General features: G+C 30.5%; 1 protein-coding gene across 1 annotated transcript in view; it reads right to left on the bottom strand.

The window, feature by feature from the left end:
* Nucleotides 1–521: 521 nt before the first annotated feature.
* LOC129223935 (signal peptidase complex catalytic subunit SEC11A-like) overlaps nucleotides 522–19,892 on the bottom strand; it is a 35,273-nt gene continuing 15,902 nt past the window's right edge. The window contains exons 4-6 of the mRNA XM_054858316.1: nucleotides 7,817–7,936; nucleotides 5,764–5,821; nucleotides 522–4,340 (exon numbers count right to left, since the gene is read on the bottom strand). Of these exons, the coding sequence (XP_054714291.1) occupies nucleotides 4,290–4,340; nucleotides 5,764–5,821; nucleotides 7,817–7,936 (229 nt within the window). The 3' untranslated portion in view covers nucleotides 522–4,289. The remainder of the gene's footprint in view (nucleotides 4,341–5,763; nucleotides 5,822–7,816; nucleotides 7,937–19,892) is intronic.

Below are 19,892 nucleotides of genomic sequence, written 5' to 3'. Positions count from 1 at the left end.
GAGTAAAAATCACTGCAGATCTGCCATTTTGTGCAGTTCAACACTGTTATTTCTAATTTTACTCAACAGTATTATTTTGTTCGTTAGTGCCCATTTTGGGTCTGATATAACAAAAATAAAACAATTATTGTCACAACTTTCGCGATCAACAAAGGCTAATGAAAAGCCTTATTTTTCTTAAAAAAGACTTGACTAAAAACTTGTTTAAAGAGTATGTTTTGTAGTATTAAAAATTTTAAAAAAAACTGACGGAAAATATAATGAAATATGGCTTTTTTATGCAGGAATTTTGTGCATGATTGTCTTACACGGAGAGGAAAGCTCCAATCGAAGGTATTGACAAAAGCGTGTATTATTTCACATCTTTGCACTTTAATTTATAAATCTTTTTCCTTGAAATTTAAGGTAAAAGTTTTTAAATTTTTTCTTTACATGATTCTTGATGACTTCAAATAAATAACAAGGTAGAATAAAAACAAACTTCTTCAAAAAAATTCAGAATAGCATTCACAAACCAAGAATTGCAAAACACTGAAAAACATTTTATTCCCACTTATAAAATTACATTTATGAATATTGTCACATTTTAACATATTAACACTTCTATCAGATAAAAAGAATTATAAGTAGTCCCTTGAACACTGGAAAACTTTCTTATTTGTAGAATGTCAATTAAAGTGATACAAACAATATAAGTATTTTCGAACACATTAGGTACACATACACTTGTATCCAAACCAAAGGCTCCCCCCTTCTCTTGAACTTTGTTCTAAATTATTTACAAAAAAATAATAATAATAATAATAATAAAAATAAATAAAAGACATAATATATTAAACATAAGTATCATTTCATTCCTTCCTATTTTGTAAAACCATGAATCAGTGGCATCGTCAAGGAAAGGGTCCAAGGGGTCTGGACTCTCCCTAAAATGTGTAACAAAATCCAAAAAATTAAAATGTTCATTTTTTTCCACACATAATATTTCTGCTCAAGTACAAGAAAATTTGAATTTGAGTATATAAAATAATATGTATTTCCTATTCCTCGGAAAATTAAATTTGAAAACATCTTTTCCTCCCTCTTTTTTCATTAAAAAAAACTTAATTATTTCACAAAAATAGATAAATACATAAAAATATTAGGACAGAATAATACATTTACAGTGTGGTTTCTGGTAAAAAGCAACTTAAAAGCCAAAGCATCATTTCTGTCCCTTTGTTAAAAAGGGATTGGGGTAAAAAATTTAAAAAAGAAAAACAGAACTATTAGTTTGCTAGATTTTAAGCAAAATTGGATTTGAGAACATCTGTTAATGGGTTAGGTTTTTTAATATTTTTTTAAAACTCCATATATAATTGCACCCCCTTGAAAAATAAATCCTGGCTATGCCACTGTCATCAACCCTATATTTGCATTTTGCCTGATATGCTAATTTTCATTAGATAATCACAAACTGAATTAGTAATTTAACAACATTCAAGTTTTTTTTTTTTTTTTTGTTTAAATAAATCAGTTTATAAGCTCTTTTTTTTTTCTATATCTGACATCTTCTAAAAAAAATTGTGCAATTGTGACTAATACTGAAATTTTAACGTGTCTTCCTTTTTCTTTTTTTTTTTTTTGTTTTGTAATATTTGATTTTTGAACTGTAATAAATGTTGCCTGAGCAAAGCCCAAGTTTACAAATTTGAAATAAAATTGCGTTCATATTTTTGGAGTTAAAAGCAACAGCCAACTTTTATCTGTAAAGAAATGGAGCTATGCAAGAAAATAGCTATATTTCTCATAGTGTCACTCCATTTCCACTGAAGAGCACTGTTTGTTCAAATGCACGTTCCAAGCAAAAGTGATCATTTACATTTTCATTTTGCTTTATATAAAAGAGTGTTTGTCCAAAAGTGGTTAATACAACTTATTATGAACTAATAACACACATATACAGTTGAAACTTGATTTAACGAACCTCTAATTTACAAATACCCACAAGTTTAAGATCAGTCTACCATGTTTGAAAAACCTTTCATTGAAACACTACTTTTCAACTTTACAAAGTCTTGATTTTATGAACAATTTTTGTGATCTCTAAGATTTCATAACATCGAGCATCAACTGCATACGTATTATTCTTATTATCTTTACACAAAAGATGTGTATGGTTTGAAATTTGATTATTACTTTTACAATTTTACTTGAAAGAAAGCTTCGAATTACAGTCAGCTTAACCAATTGCATATTTAAACCTACACCATGTTTTAAAAATAAACTAAGTTTTTTGTAGTTACAATAAAGTTTGAATAGTTTGCAATATTCTAAAAAATAAATTGCAATGCTTCATTATAGTTTTGTAATGCAATTGATATTTAAAGATTAAACCTCTTTCATGCACCACTTGACTTTCAGGTAGCATAGATATTATCCCGACTAGTGTTGTATTCTGCAAAAGTATGATCTTGCTGTATAGTTGCTACACTACTGAATAGCATTGCTGGTTACAGTTTAGAAAGCATTTGTGCAACTTTGTTAAATATATTGTTGTAGAAAAGAACTGACAATTTAACATGGGTTTTACGTAATACTTGTTGCATTCTGCAACAAAAACTTTATATCAGTTATGTCAATTTTGGTACAGAATTCAAATACTCGTCACGGCTCAAATCTACCCACTGTGTGATATCTAACAGCAAAATAAAATATTATTTTAAGTCAATGTTGATGAATTTTTGTTCATGTCAAAGGTTCAAAAACTTAAGAGAAATAAGAAGTTTGTACAAGACACCTACTTGTATTAATTATTATGTTACTATAATTTAGAATGCTATAATTATGGCTCAATTTGAGAATGTAAAAACAACCGTCACTCAACAGATATAAATGATTTAGTTTTGTAGTAAAAAAAAAACTAATTTTGAATGCTCAATAAAAGACAGTTGCAAATTACTAAATGACACTACTTTTGCATCTTACATAAAGATCCAAGTAGAAATGAATAAATAAAAACTTGATCTGATGTGAATTAAGATAATGTAAAAAATGCAAAAATAGCTATAATATGTCCAATTTAGTCATACATATATTATGTATATACATATACAATAGAAACTTTTATGGCTGAATGTGTATAAATATTCAACAATACTAGAAACACCAGACAATATTTTTATGTTAAAAGAATAATATAAGTACAGGCATGAAAGTGAAGAATTGGGAAAAAGATAAAAGAATAAGTTGGGAGTGGTACACTACGCCAATGGAGTGGGGAATTGACTCGGAATGCAACTATGTATTACTAACAATTTTTTTAACATTCACCTGTATATTCACATTTTCAGCAAAATCATTTCACTATTAAAGTAAAACCTGTAAAGTTGGCAAACTTTGTAAGTTAAGCCCCTGTCTAAGTCGACTTTTATTGTCAGGTAAAGAGTTAATTCTGAATCATACATCAACCTCCATAAGTTGACCACTAAAATCATGCACTGCAGGTGGGCAACTGATACAGGTTTCAATGTACTAATTTCATTTTCATAACTAAATTTTTAAAAAATTGCATAGAAATAATGCTTAAATCTGTAAATTAAGAGATAATTATCAAGGTTTCAAACAGATAATTCCAATTCACATTGACACTTTAAAAAAAAAGTAAATATAACAGGGAGGGAGCAGGAAGGGGGATAAATAAAAGGTGTTTTCTTCCCTAAATGTGTGGATAATTCATAACAAGTAAATGGTCATATGAATTTTGTAATAAATAAAAAGTTATTTAAAAGCAATTCAATTGTTTAAAATATATACTGCCTTAATTTACAGCAATACAATCTAGCAAAAAAAAAGCATACATCACAGGTTGCTTCCATCTAAATTTCCTTCCCTTCATTGTTCAAGTAAAATTATGCACATGCAAAATTTGCTCTTCAAACCAGCATACAAGTAGCTTTTTCAATAGAATATGGGAGGGGGGGGGGATTGTCCAAAAACAAAAGCGTGAATTAAAATTGTCCTTTTTTTAAAACTAAAAAACATACAACTTCCTTCCCTTCAAATAACTTCATTGCATTTCAGGAACAGTATAAATTATTCAAAAACAGCTCAAGCAGTTAGATTGTACCTGAAGTTTTTCCAGGATAGGAGTTATCACTCTAAGCAGCAATCTCATGAAAAATAAACCAACCGAAATCTTTCAATGAAAATATTAACAAATGTTTGTGCACATTTTTTTTGAACAAGCTTAAAAACATTTTTCTTGGATGGTTATTGAAAAATATTATTTTCCTCCAAACAGATGGTACTCAATCTCGATGAATTAATACAAATAAACCAAGGCATCCCAAAACAGCATACTGAAAAAGAGATAGTAAATTAAAAAAAAAAAAAAAAAAATATTCAAATAAATACAAAGTCATATAAGAGAATTTATAAACAAGAATATGATTCATTTATAAACATTATTTACAGCAGTAGATGAAAGTGATAGGGAAAACACAAAATACTTAAAAGAAAATTAATATATTCAAATATGTGGAAAATTGCTAAAATAATTACATCGAAGTTTTCAATATAATTTTCAATAGAGCAATGATTATGAACTAACACATATGTGAATTGATATTAGGGCATATAAATGAACAAAAACAGCAAATTTATAAAATAAATATTCATTACTGCATTTCTTAAATTTGTTTTTAGATTATATTTAACTAAAGAGAAAACTCTAAAAACAACTTTTTAAACAGAGTGATCAAAGAGGGGTAAACTCTTTTTGATGTTTTTCTTGTTTATCTGAATGAATAATTTGATTACAAGATCAAATATGCAACACTTTCTAGCAATTATTTCATATTAGTTTTAAGAGATAAACTTACCAGTTTATTAAAAAAGAGACAAATGTCTCTTTAAAACTTACAAAATTGGTTGAAGTTGCTTTATAACGACAAAAAATATATTTGTTCTCAAAATATAATTCATTAATTTTTTGATTGAGAAAAATTTTGAATACTCAAAAAGTCACTACCCTGGTTGATCTGAATCTTTTTATAATTTTAAATTATTTAAAAATTTTATATCAACATTGCACAAATTATAGAGTAAGTTAGGCATAATTAAAGGTTTAAGATAATATTCTAATTTTATTATGTAAATACAATCTGCTGTATAGCAACAGTTTATTCTCACCATTTTGTTGTATTTCTAGATTATTTTGTAGTTCTGATCTGCCTTGTGATCTTCATTCAATTTTGAACTTCAAAACTGAGGTATGTATAATTTTTGCCATCACTCTCCTATCTCTGTTTTATATCAAAGAATTTTGTTAGTTATTTCTGTTATGCATAACTTAATTAAGGATAAGAATTTAAAAAGTACTAGTTTTAAGCCTAAATATAATTCTAGGCTTTGGTAACAGGCTCAGTGTGAGTAAAATGTCACTCTCCTGGCATTTATGTACCAGGACAGTATAGCTAAAATGTAATATGGTTAAAGTGAGTTGTATTTATTTTTATCTTACTAAGCTCCTCAAAGACTCAGTATACTGTTAAAAAAAAATACAGCACTATTTTTTTTTTATTATTTTTCTTTTTTTAAGAATCTGATTAGAAAATGTCATGTTTTGGAAAAATCACTCGTGTAAAGTTGAAAGCTTCTCAATTAGCTTTGCAAGCTAATTGAAAAAATTCTGAAAAATTTTATTTAACAAGTACGTATGGTACATGCATTGATTTTAAGCAAACTGAAGTCTCAAGTATAATATTTTGTTTCACTACATACCTTAAATTTTGGATAATCATTCATAAGAATAGTCACTATACCAACATATGGTACAAAACTAAAAAGATAGAAATACATAATATTATTAGCAATACAAGGGTACATTTACGTTTAACATCAAAACATTTTGTATAGGGTTGCCACAAAAGTTTAAGAATGGATCTCCCTGACATTTCCAGGCTTTCCAGTCTATTTTATAAAAAAAAATCCAGGTTGATGGATGATAACTTACATTACTCATTGAAATTATTTTTATTGTAAAATAAACCTACTTTATTAACCAAATAATACTTGGAAAAAAAAAAAAAAAAAAAAAAACAGGATATGTTATAAAGACACATTGACAGAGTGAAACTTTTGTATTGCAGCGAAACATTTCAGTTAGTCATCATTTTTGAATAGCATAGATCATCAACAAAAAATAATATACATAGGCATCACTCTGCATCAATCTCAAGAAGAGAAATTATTAGTTTAAGATAACTAAAATAAGTAATGAAAACACTTGATTCTAAATTTTTTATGAAGCGTAAGAAAACTAATGAATTATTGTCCCATGTCGGGTGGTCTTATACATTTTGAACTATCACTTCACCAACATGTTTTTTCTCTCTTGCAAATTTTTGACCATCAAGCCCTTGTTGATACTACCTACATTCTCAACTTATAACATAGTCGTGTGGAAAAAATATCAGCACTGAATCAGCAAGGATAAAATCTTAACGCTTTCTTTGGCAAGCAAGGATCCATAAAAATCATAGCTCATTCAATTAAAAAAATAAAATCATGGGCTAAATATTTTCTGCAATAATGATTAAATATTAAATTTAAATTCTTAATATATATATAAGAACATAAAAACAGAGGGGTCAGTCCAGGATTTTTCACAGTATCCTTTTTTGTGAATTATTTTGTTTCTTCTTCTTTTTTGTGAAAAATCAAATCTTTTTGAGAATATCAAAAAATAAACCAAAAGTTATCAATCAATATAGATTAGATTTCTGGTTTGTGCACTCATTTATTAAAAATGAGTCCAGGGAAGGTCCAATTTGGTTAATTTGAATTTTGTGAAGATCCTTTTTAATCAATTAAGAATTTTGTGCAGATTCCTTTTAAACTAATTAGAATTTTGTGAAAGGTCCTTTTTAACTAATTAGTTTTTTTTATCAAAGGTCCTTAAAAAGGACCTTTGATAAAATAAAAAACTAATTCTTCTAGCCAGATCCTTGGCAAATTATACATTACTCTTCTAAAATATGCATTTTCTTTTAAAACTTTAAAAGATTTTTTTACAAATATTTTGATTGAAAGACAAACTTTAAGACTCATTTTTGACAATTTTTTTATTTCCCCAAAAAATATGTATTTACTAATTAACTCGTAACAATTAAAGTTGACAAAAACAAATAAATAAAACCATTCTAATCCAGAATTTGTTAAAATAACTTCCCACCAATAAAATAATGGAAAAGTTTAAAGGATGCAAAAGGATGGAAATCTCAAAAAAAAATAAGCAATTTTCATCAAAGTCAAGCTTTCAATGATGGCATATTTGATTTTTAAAAAATTTAAACGAAATGTTTAAAAAAAAAGGCAGAATGAAAGCCTGTATAGTATTAAAAAAACCATACATGTTTTGAGGAATTTCCAGCGCAAAGGATGGATTGGAATTTCTTTTCAAAAGAACCAAAATAAAATGTAGTGAATGCATATAAATCAGAGCTTTATGATTTTCATATGGACATTTCTCATGTGTTTTTTCTTCTTTTTTTTTATTTGTAACCTCAGTATTTAAAAATGAGCTTAAATTTTCCTTCTCTCAAACATAAGGAAAATTTGCGTATCCAGAATGCTGCATATACCGCTTTTTAAGATTTTTGCATGTATGGGACAGAAGTTTCTCACTTCATATGGAAAAATTCGAAAGGAATTCTCTGACTTTTCAGAAATTTCAATAATGACCTTCCCTGACAATTTCAAGTTTCCCATTTTCCAGGAATATGGCAACTACACTTTTAATATCAAACATATCACAAACAAAATTATTACATACCCTCTAGCACGACCAACAATATCTTTCTTTTCTAACCATAGTTGACCAGGAGCATAAAGTCCCCTATCATCTACTGAATTGTTATCACCTTTTGTTAAAATTTTTAGAGTTCCATTATTTCTGCAAAAAGAAATATAAAATTAGCATTAAGATGAAAGACCATTGGAAAAAACTAATGTTTAATTTTTATTCTCCAAGAAATGGATTATTTCAAACTTCATTTTAAAGAAAATAATTTTAATATAAATGCAAAATAACAACAATTATGTTTCTGGATCATTAAAAAAAATGTCAGCCTGTAGGCTAAAACTTCGAACTCAATTATTAATGTGTCATAGGGTGCATTCATAAAGTCTCACAAAACTCGCTGGCTTAACGAACATTAACCTATCGGTTTTTCGGTAACCACATTTACTTTTTAAATGAATAGTTAAAAGTAAAGATGGCAGATGTTTGGATGCAGATCATTGCTTTTGTGAAGGATATGTTTTTCGAAGAAAGTGATGAAGAAAATGACTTAAGGATTCTCCTTTTGAATGAAATAAGAAAAATTCCTTTCAACTAAATTCCAACTTAGTTAAGATGGTTTTTTAGATTTTATTATCGTTTCTGTTCTCAGAACAATTTCTAAAATGTCTGAAAACAAATGTATAGAAAACAGCCTCTTATTTATTCTTAATTTGGTGTATCCATTTGGTATATGTGGAAAATAAATCAGGCCGATGCTTTTTGGATAGAAAACATTTCACTAGAAATCTACAAATCTCATAAAATCAGATATGACATGACTTAAACAAGGTACTTTAAATAATTTCTCAATCAGCTATAGTACAATGCAAAATGTGTTATTTTATTTAAAATCTCTAGTATATATATATATATATATGTTGTTAAGACCTGGGAAACAGTAGGCATAGGTGTATTTAAATTCGACTAAAAATAAAGTTTGTTTGTAAAGGCTATTATAATCCAAAATACATTATACAGTAAAACTCCTCTCATGCAGACACTAACAGGACTATCTTTTTTTTTGTCTGCAATTAGAGGGGTGTCTATAGGAGAGGGGTTTAATGATTTTATTTGACTTAGAATCGGGGGAATTAAATATTGTCTGCATAGGAGGGGTGTCCATTAGGAGGGGTTTTACTGTAATTTCTTTAGTTTATTGTCAGTTGTCTAGAGCATCAGTTCCCAACCGGTGGTTCAGGAGCCCTTGGGGGTTCGCGAGAGGCATAAAGGCGGTTCACGAAAATAATATTGTAATGGCCGAATCTTTATGTGCTTGCTGAGCGTTTTTATTTTCATTTGTGAATTTTTGATGGGTGGCACCCATAAAGTTGACTTTTTTTTTTATATTGAGCAATTGAATTTTAACATCATTGTTGATTAAATGAACTTTAAAAAATTGGGATAGATGGCCACAATAGCCTGCCTCCTTCCCCCAATTTAAAAAGCTACACTTTAAGTTTTATGAAATAGTAACATGAGAAAAATGTTAAACACACACTTATTCAGACAATTCTTCTTTCTTTAAACATGTAAATTGATCTTTTTTATAATTTTTCAAGAGATTGTTAACTTTTAACTTCGAAAAGATGAGGCAGTTGCCCCCCTTTACAAGCTGCTTATGCTACAGCTAATATACCTGCACAGCAGTGAATGCATCTGTCCCTAGTGTGCCAGCATCCAAGGCTGTAGTCAGAGGGGAGGGAGTCAGACCCTCCTCCCTCCAAATTTGTAAAATCTTGCATACTATGAAAAAGCTGCCAGAAATTTCATTTTTCGCACTTCAACTCGGGAAAAATTCAAGATGTCTCCCCCCCCACCCCCCATATCACCAAAGATCGTCTAAACTTTCGTTTTTAGGGCTTCAATTTAAAAAAAAAATTCTGTAGAAGCGCCCTCGAAAATTACCGAAGAAGGGCCCCCAAACCTCTCCTTCCACTAACTTTATACTAAAGTTGTTCTGAAAAAGCTAACTTCAAAATTTTTTATAGGAATGTCTCTCGGCCCTCCCCCTTTGTCTCAGAAAAATCATTAGAGACTGTCTTTAATTTAGTTTTCATGATTTAAATTTTGAAAATTTTCTGGAGGAGAGCTTCCGAAATGATTCCCCCTAAAATCACTGAAAGCCGACCAAAATTATGTTTTTGGAGCTTCAATTGGGAAACATTGCCGATCCATTGCCTTCCTGTGGCATAGTAGGTGGCAATCAACAATTGCATTCTAAAAGATGCAGTTTCAAAACAGGAAGGGGGGGGGCGTCAATGAACCTCTCTTTACGTTACCAAAAGTTGTCTAAAATGCATGTTTAAACAACAACCAAAAGTCTTCTAAAATTGCGTTTTTAGATCTACAACTTAAAAATTTTTGTTGGCGAGCTCCCAAACCGCCCTTTTATTAACATAATTAGAGATATAACAATTGCAGTTTTACAATTACCCTCATACCTCTTCTCCGTCTAACATTACCAAAGATTGTCAAAAATGTATTTTCAAGAGTACAAATTCTAAAATTTTCTGGTGCAGAAGCCCCAGAAAGAAAAGTAAAAAAAAAGAGGCCTTTATCAGGGCTCCCAACACATTTTAACTTCAGAAAAGGGTAAAAGAGGACCATTTTCAATCAAAAAGGGGACCAAAGAGGACCAGTTAAGATTAAAAAGAGGACCTCGGGAGGACCATTCATAGTTAAACCCAGTGAGCACCAAAAGGCAAATTAGCTGCCTGGCATTAAATACGTGAAGATCGTTATTTAACGATAATAATGATTTTTTTAGGATAAATTCTTATCACCTTCTGTACAACTGAACTTTTTATCCATTGAATTACATTATTTACACAAACATTTGGATGGGGGGGGGGATGACAAGCAAGCATGTAACTGACCATCTTACAGGGTAACTTTAATTGTAAAATAAATTTTCTACTAATTAACAGGTAAAAACTGGCTAGTTAAAAATGATCACCTAAGTGACTGATGTGCTGATCAGTGCATACCTAAGAAAGATTTTTTAGATACAATTATTACAGTAGACACCTTAGCACATAGTAGTTTACAAAATTTTTCACATAAACAGTTTAAAGAGTTTGATATAAGGTACCGCAAGACAAGAAGATATAGTTTAGAGGCCAGGAGATCCCCCTCCCCCTCCACAGCCCTTGGTTTTTATATATTTCCAGCCAAAATATGGTATGTTTATATACATATGAGAGTTTATGACCAAACACCAAAGCAGGAGGTAATATCTGGCTACGCTACTGACTGACTAAGTTCAAAAATATTAGAGGTTTGCAAATCATTTATTAGTATGCTAACTATCCAAATCATTTCTTCATATGTATGTATTACTTGTTCGAGCGCCAAAAAATATTGTAACTTTCTTCAAGTATATATAAAAATTAGTGAGAAAGAAATTTTTTTTATTAAAGCCGCCACTTCCAAAAATATACAAATGCTGCTTAAGCGATAAATACACTGAACTGAATGTAAATTTGAGCCTGCTTTGATTGGATAGCTTAATGTAATAAATAAATGTGTAAGCTCAGATTCATAGAGCAATATTTTCAAATTAAAAATACTCATTATTAGTATCTAAAAAAAAATAAACATACACAGTTTTAGTTTTTAAAAATAAAATTAAGTAATATAATTTGAGGTAGCACATGTCAAAACAGCTTCCAATTTTCAAAAATATTAAAATAATTACAAAATGCAAAAGGATTGAAATCTTGAACACGAGAATCAAATTTTCGCAAAATATGTTCACAGTTGGGATAATTTCAAAAAAAAAATAAAATATTCCCTAAAACTAAACATGACTAAAATTGAACATAAAATATACTAGTCTAGGATAGCATATGCGAAAATAACATTTGATTGCGCAAAACACCAAAATATGTACAAGATGCAAAAAGATTGAAATCTCAAACACAAGAAGCAATTCTTCGCGAAGTTCGAGTAAGTGCAATGCTGCTATGGTTCCAAAAATAAGAAAGTTTATTATCTATTAAAATTAAACAAAAAATAAGCTAATCTATGGTGTCGTATGTCAAAATAACTTCGATTGCCAAAATTATCAAAATATTAACAAGATGCAAAAAGATTGAAATCTCAAACATGACAAGCAATTTTCCGCGAAGTGCGAGTAAGTTCAATGTTGCCATGGTTTCGAAAAAAAAAGTAGTTTATTATCTATTAAAATGAAACAAAAAATAAGCTAATCTAGGGTGGATTGTGTCAAAATAACTTCTGATTGACAAAAATATCAAATTATTTACAAGATGCAAAAAGATTGAAATTTCATGCAAAAAGATTGAAATCTCAAACACGACAAGCACTTTCTGCAAAGTGCGAGAAAGTTTAATGCTGCTATCATTGAGTTGAGATTATGTAGAGGAACCGAATCAACCTTTTCCCCTACTGGAGAAACACGCCAGAGTTCTCCACAAAACACGTGGTTAAAAGCTGCAACATTTGGCGTTAATCGCGTATTTTGGCGCACACGAATGTTTCATCAGCTTTTTTTCATACATCGCAACTTTTCGGTTCAATAAAAGACTGTTGCTTTTCGTATAGCGGTTTCATGTCATGTTAATTATTTTTCAACCTCATTTACCCTAAAGAGATATTAAAAATAAAAATCGATGCTTGCAATTAACAACACATTTTCAATAATTCATTTACATATCTTGAAAAAGTCAATTTGCATCAATTACTATACTGTTAAATACTTTATTGTCTTTGTCTCGTATTAAATATCAAAAGACATCGAAGGAATAAGCAAAACATTGCATGATTTTTGAATAATTAAATATTAATTAAAGATGCACCGAATATTCGGGTGGTACTGAATTTCATTTCTCAATGGGGTTGTTCCCGAAATTTGAAAAATATTTTTTTCTGAAAGAGCATGCTGAAACACATAGGATTCAACCTTTTTTTAAATAATATGACAAAGTTTAATATTTTTTAACAATTATTTTAAACGGCGTGCAGATTGAAATTCATTTTTTACGCTTCTGCACATGACATCACAAGTGATGAAATACCATTCACTGATGCCATTAGCCCACAACGCACATTTGGATTAAAAATCTCAAAATTCAAACTGGTTTTATTTTATTTTAATTTAATAAGTATACTTTTATGTAGATAAGTTGACGATGTTAAATGGAATTACATTTTACAAAGTAGATGAACATTTTCTATAGCTATAAAACTCCAAAATGACAGTTCAAACTTTTTTTTTGTTGCAAATATTCGGTATACGGCCGAATATTTGGTTCAAATTTTATCGAATGTTCGGTACTCGGCAAAATATGGTGTTCAGTGCTTGTCTAATTTTAATCGATATACATTACAAAAATGGGGCGTGCATAATTTATTAGGACTCGACCGATGCATCGGCCAGGCCGATGCATCGGCACCGATGGTTCAACAATTTAGCCATCGGCCCATCGGCCTTAAAAAACATCGAAAAGCCGATGGAATTGGCCAATGTTTTTGAAAAAAAAAAAAGGACCTTTGTTGTTTTACTTTTTAATACAAAGTAAAGTGAGTTATCGTTTTCACATAAAATTGTTTACTTAAATTTCAGTATGAATTTTTATTTTAATCACCCCTGAAAGAGTTTTTAATACTACATTCAGGTACCAAACAAGTTAACTATTGCGTTGTTTCTTGCGGTTGAATGTACGTAAGTATCTCTCATAAGTCATAACTCAAAAATAGTAAGCTGTAGAAGGCTAAATTTTCGCGTGTGGGATGTGCATACGTTCCAGTTGTGCAATTCCCTTCTTGTTTTGAATCGGATGTTCTAAAAAGCCTATTTACTCATTTTTTGTGGCTATTAATTACTTATTTCAAGGCAAAACTAATACAGCGCCTCAGACTGACGATCATTTGGTGATATATTGCCGAATTGGAGACTGGAAACAAATATGAGATGGCGAAACCGGTTTTGTTTCATTTTGATAGATTCTTGTTGAACCGACGGTAATTTTTAATTTTTCTATATTTGTAATATGAATCACAGTAATGCAGTCTTTTTTGTATCGCTTCTGCGGAGCTACAAGTTTGGGGCCCGTCGAAATACATTTTGGGGCCCTATTTCTCTTTCACAGAAGTTGTAAAACTTTTATCATAAGCATTTTTGTAACTCCTAGGGTGCCCCTATGGTTATGGGGCCTCTCGCGCAATTGCAACATTTGCTATATTTTAAATCTGCCACTGCACGTCAAAACAAACTCGGGTGCAAGTTTTAAAAGAGTTTTTCTGCTCAATGTTTATGATTACTTTGAACTCTATTTTTTACGACTATTTTTTGTATTTCCGAGAACACTTGCGTGCCCTTCCTCCAACCCCCACAATTTCTGAAATTAAACTGTAGTTGTACTTTTGAGTTGTTTAAAAGTAACACCATTCATTAAATTAGAGATTTTTTTTTTTTTTTTCAAGCTTTATTTTTTGTTTAGGAAAAAATTTAGAGAATTAATCTAACAAAATTGATTAAAGACGTTTTGAATAGTGACATAATTCGGAAATCAAAGGGACTTTTGAATTTTTTCTTCGTAAGTGCTGAAATAGATTCAGATACTCTTCCAAGGCGTAGGTGGTAGCGGTTCTGTACTAAAAAAATGAGGCCAAAAAGTTTAATGTTGTGAGTTACCCCAAAATCAAAGGGTGACCCTCCTAACCCACCCTTGTCGTGTCAAGCATTTCTTACATATTTAACGATTATTTATTTTGGTCATGAAATGTCATTTTGCGTATTTCTTATATTTGTTTCACCTATATTTCGTAATATGAAATCTTTTTTGCATCATGAATAGCGATCGATTTTTTTTTCTGTTATAAGTAACTATTTTTATGTATTTATAAAAAATCAATGAATAAGTTATTTTCGTTTTCATCGTATTTTTAATAATATGTTATAGAAAAGTTTAAAGGATTTTCTATTATGCAATTTTTTAAATTTCAGAAAATTGTTAAATTGATAAATTTAATTTGAACTTGTTCGTAGTGCTTCATAAAAGATTAAACAATCAAATTATTCAATATTACGTGTGCAAACATCAGATCAAGTAGTATATGTATTCAGTTATTAACTTGGTGTAAATATTGAGTTTGTTTATTGTAGTTGCGTTTTAAGAACCTTGCTCTTTTCATGGCTATTTCTTTTTTCAGCAAAATTTATGTCACTCTTATAGCTTTTATGAAAAATGCAAACTTTTCTATTCATAAATTTTAAATAAATATAAAAATATTCCTAATATGATTTAATATTGAAATTTATCTGTTACCTTTTTTGTTTAATTTGATGACTAAAAATGTCTACGTGCAATTTTTCCACTTTAATTGCGGTTATTTGTTGACGGTATTATAGTTTTATTCTTAATTTTCATTTTAATGATAAAACATAATTTAATGTTTTTTAACTATGTTTAATGTACCTAAATCCATACATTTTGACAATATTACTGAAATCTTAGTTATATGTTCAATTTAAAAAAATCAATTGGTTATTAAACAGTCTCTTTGTTTTCTTCCTTTTTTTTCTTTCTTTATTTTATTCTTTTCCTTTTTTTGGTTGTTCTTTGTCTTCCATCATACAACAGTCAAAAAAGGAAAAACATAACTACACCCTATACAGATTGTACGTACTACGATCCAAAAGTTCGGGGGACAAGCTGTATAAAACCTTACCCAGAATAATTCACATAACCAAAGCACATCCACCTTCAAAAGGTCGCCATGAGGGACTATGATACTTCTTCCAGCGTTCATATAACTTTTGGAAACACTCATGGAAGCCATTTTTCGCTACCTTCTGTGATGAAGCTTTATCTTCTCCTGACGGAAGAAAGCGGCGTCCATGCAAATCTTTTTTGCAGGGAACAGGTAAAAGTCATACGGAGCTAAGTCCGACGAAACGTTATGTTATTTGTTTGTCATATCAGAGTATTGACAAACCAAATCGTGCATCCTCAGCATGAAAGTCGCCTTCTTCCTCACGATGAAGTTAAAGCCTTACAGGAAGTTGCGAAACAGGCTGCCAGTGCTTCTAAAAGCTATACGAACGTTGGCAGAAGTGCATAGTCGTTCAAAGTGACAATTTTGTAGATAGATGTGCTTCAGTAATGTGAACTATAAAGGGTAAGGTTTTATACAGCTTGCCTCAAACTTTTAGATCATACTACGTACGTATAAGTTTTCAACTTACTATTTCATAACGTTTTTGAGTGACGCAAGTTAACGCGGATGAAGACATCACATCACAAGTGAGTTTGCGATAATTAACTAAGGATGAGTTCAAAATGGAAATTTCGGTCATCTATATATTCTTAGGTACATATGCATGTACAGATGTGCCGAAAAAACTTGTGAAGATTAAATTGGGTGATCGTAAATTATAAATTTAGGTCGAAATCTGATATATATATTTTGTGATTACAATTCCTTATTCGTCGAAAGAAAGTAAAATGAAATGAATCAATGATTCTTTAAACCTGACAATCTTATCAATTTATTTCTGTTAGATTTTTTTTTTTTTTGCCGTCGGCCAACAACATCGGCCATCGGCCATTTGGAGGAAAACAATCGGCCAACAATCGGCATCGGCCCATCGGCCAAAAAATGCCAAAGGTCGAGCCCTATAATTTATTAGTGAATGAGATATACTGTGTTATACTCGTTAATTTTTCATAATCACTCATGCAATCGTTTAATTCGGGGTTTTTTGTAAAAACATTTATTTATTTGTGTGAAACATTTTTTCTACAAATTTATTATATTTTAGAATAACAAGGAATGTTAATGATCATTAAAACAATTATAATGTGAAACGACACTGTTTTGTTTTCAATAGCCCTGGCGGTAAAATTGCTCGCCAAGAGCATAAAGTCTATTCGCCGAGAAAAATAATAAATATCAGTAGATGAATTAATCTCCAATAGTTTTTAATGCGTAAAACAATCAAAATCAATATTGAAACAAAAATAATCGCTAATTAAACAAGAACAATTAATTATATAACCAAACAGAGAATAATATATCATCATGTCAGCGAGTGTTGATACATTTAAAAATCATTTTTAAATAGAAAAAGCAAGTAAATTTGTCGCCCGTAACTGCGAAATAGCTCAGCAATGTCTTTCGAACATTTATCTTGACATTTAAAAGTACAACAAGGATTGTACAATCTTAAAAGCTCTTTAAATAACGAGAACAGTTAAAATTTCTAAGCGAACGCAACCATCACAATGCAAATCCTATGCGGTTGTCGGAACCGGTTACGGCTAGGCAGAATTTTGTCCACAGGTCACGTGATTTTATCTTGGGCACGGCTTGGGGGTTGCTCCGCGCTCTCTACCCAAGTATTTCCCCTCTACGGCTGCTATGGTTCCAAAAATAAAAAAAGTTAATTGTCTATTAAAATTAACCAAAAAAGAAGCTAATCTATGGAGGTTTTATGTCAAAATAACTTCCTATTGCCAAAATTATCAAAACATTAAGAAGATGCAAAGAGATTGAAATCTCAAAACCCAACAAGCAATTTTCCGCAAAGTGCGAGTAACTTCAATGTTGTCATGGTTTAGAAAAAAAAATTAGTTTATTATCTATTAATATTAAACAAAAAATAAGCTAATCTATGGTGGAGTGTGTCAAAATAACTTCCGATTGCCAAAAATATCAAAATACGTACAAGATGCAAAAAAATTGAAATCTCAAACACAAGAAGCAATTCTTCGTGAATTTCGAGTTCGTGCAATGCTGCTATTCTTCCAAAAATAAGAAAGTTTATTATCTATTAAAATTAAACAAAAAATAAGCTAATCAATGGTGGTGTATGTCAAAATAACTTCCGATTGATAAAAATATCAAATTATTAACAAGATGCAAAAAGATTGAAATCTCAAACACGACAAGCAATTTCCCGCGAAGTGCGAGTAAGTTCAATGTTGCCATGGTTTCGAAAGAAAAAGTAGTTTATTATCTATTAAAATTAAACAACAAAAAAAGCTAATCTATGGTGGATTGTGTCAAAATAACTTCTGATTGACAAAAATATCAAATTATTTACAAGATGCAAAAAGATTGAAATCTCAAACACGACAAGCACGTTCCGCAAAGTGCGAGAAAGTTTAATATGTTGCTATGGTTCCAAAAACAAAAAAGTTAATTGTCTATTAAAATTAACTAAAAAATAAGCTAATCTAAGGAGGTGTTATGTCAAAATAACTTCCTATTGCCAAAAATATCAAAATATTTACAAGATGCAAAGAGATTGAAATCTCAAAATCCAGAAGCAATTTTCGGCGAAGTCCAAGAAAGTTTGATGTTACCATGGTTCCGAAAAAAAAAGTAGTTTATTATCTATTGTAAATAAACAAAAAATAAGCTAATCTAAGTTAATGAATGTTAAAATAACTTCTGATTGTTAAAAACATCAAAATATTAACAAGATGCAAAAAGACTGAACTCGCAAACACAGGAAGTAATTTTTCGCGAAGCTACATATCGAACAAAAGTTCAGAAAATTGCACTGATGAAACATTCTTGATTTTTTTCAAGGGCGTATGAACCCGTGAGAAATATCGGTAGCAAGATGCTTTGATTTGATGTCATAACTTCTCCTCCATACCTCTCCATTTGCTAGATTTTCATGTTACAGCGGTTGAAGGAGGAGTAATGTCGTCAATCTGAAGCGAAATAATACCAGAAAGTCAGGTTCAATAGAAAAACGGCGCCGCGGCCGCGTGTTCGGGCGTAACAAACGTCAGCACACAGTATCTTTTAATGTAATGAAAATTTTTAAAATCTGATTTTTTAGCAAAAACAATATAAAAGCAGACTAAACGGACCAAAGTGTTAAAAAGCGGTCTAAAGCGGATTTAACATTTAAAAACGGACTTTGGGGGGAAAAGCGGACCATTTGGGAGCCCTGCTTTATTTTTGGGCTTTGGAATATCCCTGAGAGTCGGATCATGCCGCGGCAGCAACTTCTGACACTTAGCACTAATCCAAAAGAAGGTTTTAACCTTTTCGACAAGACCAAAGACAGTCAAAAATTAGGTTTTTAGGCTCTTAATTTTGGAAAATTTTCAGATCAGAGTCCCCAATCCCTGCTATTCTCTGTAATATTACTAAAGGTAACTTAAAATTGCATTTTCAGAATTTTGATTTCGAAAATTTACGGGGACAGCAGCTGCTTACCTGCCCCTTATCCTGTCATACCAAACATAATCAAAAATCATATTTCTTGGACTTAAATTGCAAACAATTTTCCCTAGGTTACCCTTTCCCTTGTCTATCGTTATCAAAGAGAACTTTAGAATGAGTTTTAAGAAGGGAAAACTCCTAAATTTCCTCTCCTTCCTGCAAACTCACCCAAAGAGAATTTGTAATGGCATTTTTAAAGTCTTTTTGCCAATCATTTGAGAGCCCCTGAACCTCTTCTCCCCCAGAGCCATCAATTGTAGACCTTATAACTTCAAAGAATTTTCGAGTTAAAGCGACCACCTCCTCACGTAACAGGTCAACACGTGTCCCAAAATTGCATTTTTAAAACTTCAATTACAAAAATTTCCGGGGTCAGCCCCAAATGAGTTTTTAAGGCTTCAAAAATTTCCAGGGGAGCGTTCACAATGAGATATATCTCTCTCTATAATGAGATACCAAATCCAGTGTCAGTTTGCATGTATTTCAAAATATTAAAAATACTCCTAGGTCTGTTCCTCCCTTTACAAACAATTATTTGGGCTCTCCTGACTTTCAAAAGTCGTGAAAAGTGATTTGTGGTACATATTACTATTTCATGTTCCAACTTGAGGGTCACTTAAAGGTTCTCATGTCATTGGTATCTTTCACAATTGCGACATTTAAGACACCAAACATCATTTTCTGTACCAACAAAACCTGTACATTATTGAATTTTGATTAAATGAAATTATAATAAAAAATCTAAATTTCTGAGGAAACATTTGCTCACATTTAAACATTTTGATAAAGTAACTTTAACTCTTAGTAATTAAGTAAAATTACAGTTCAAAAGAAAAAATGAAAACAACCAATAATT

Source organism: Uloborus diversus, chromosome 6 (genome assembly GCF_026930045.1).
Source record: "Uloborus diversus isolate 005 chromosome 6, Udiv.v.3.1, whole genome shotgun sequence".
In the NCBI taxonomy this organism is placed as follows: domain Eukaryota; kingdom Metazoa; phylum Arthropoda; class Arachnida; order Araneae; family Uloboridae; genus Uloborus; species Uloborus diversus.
This window is presented reverse-complemented; position numbering and strand designations above follow the sequence as displayed.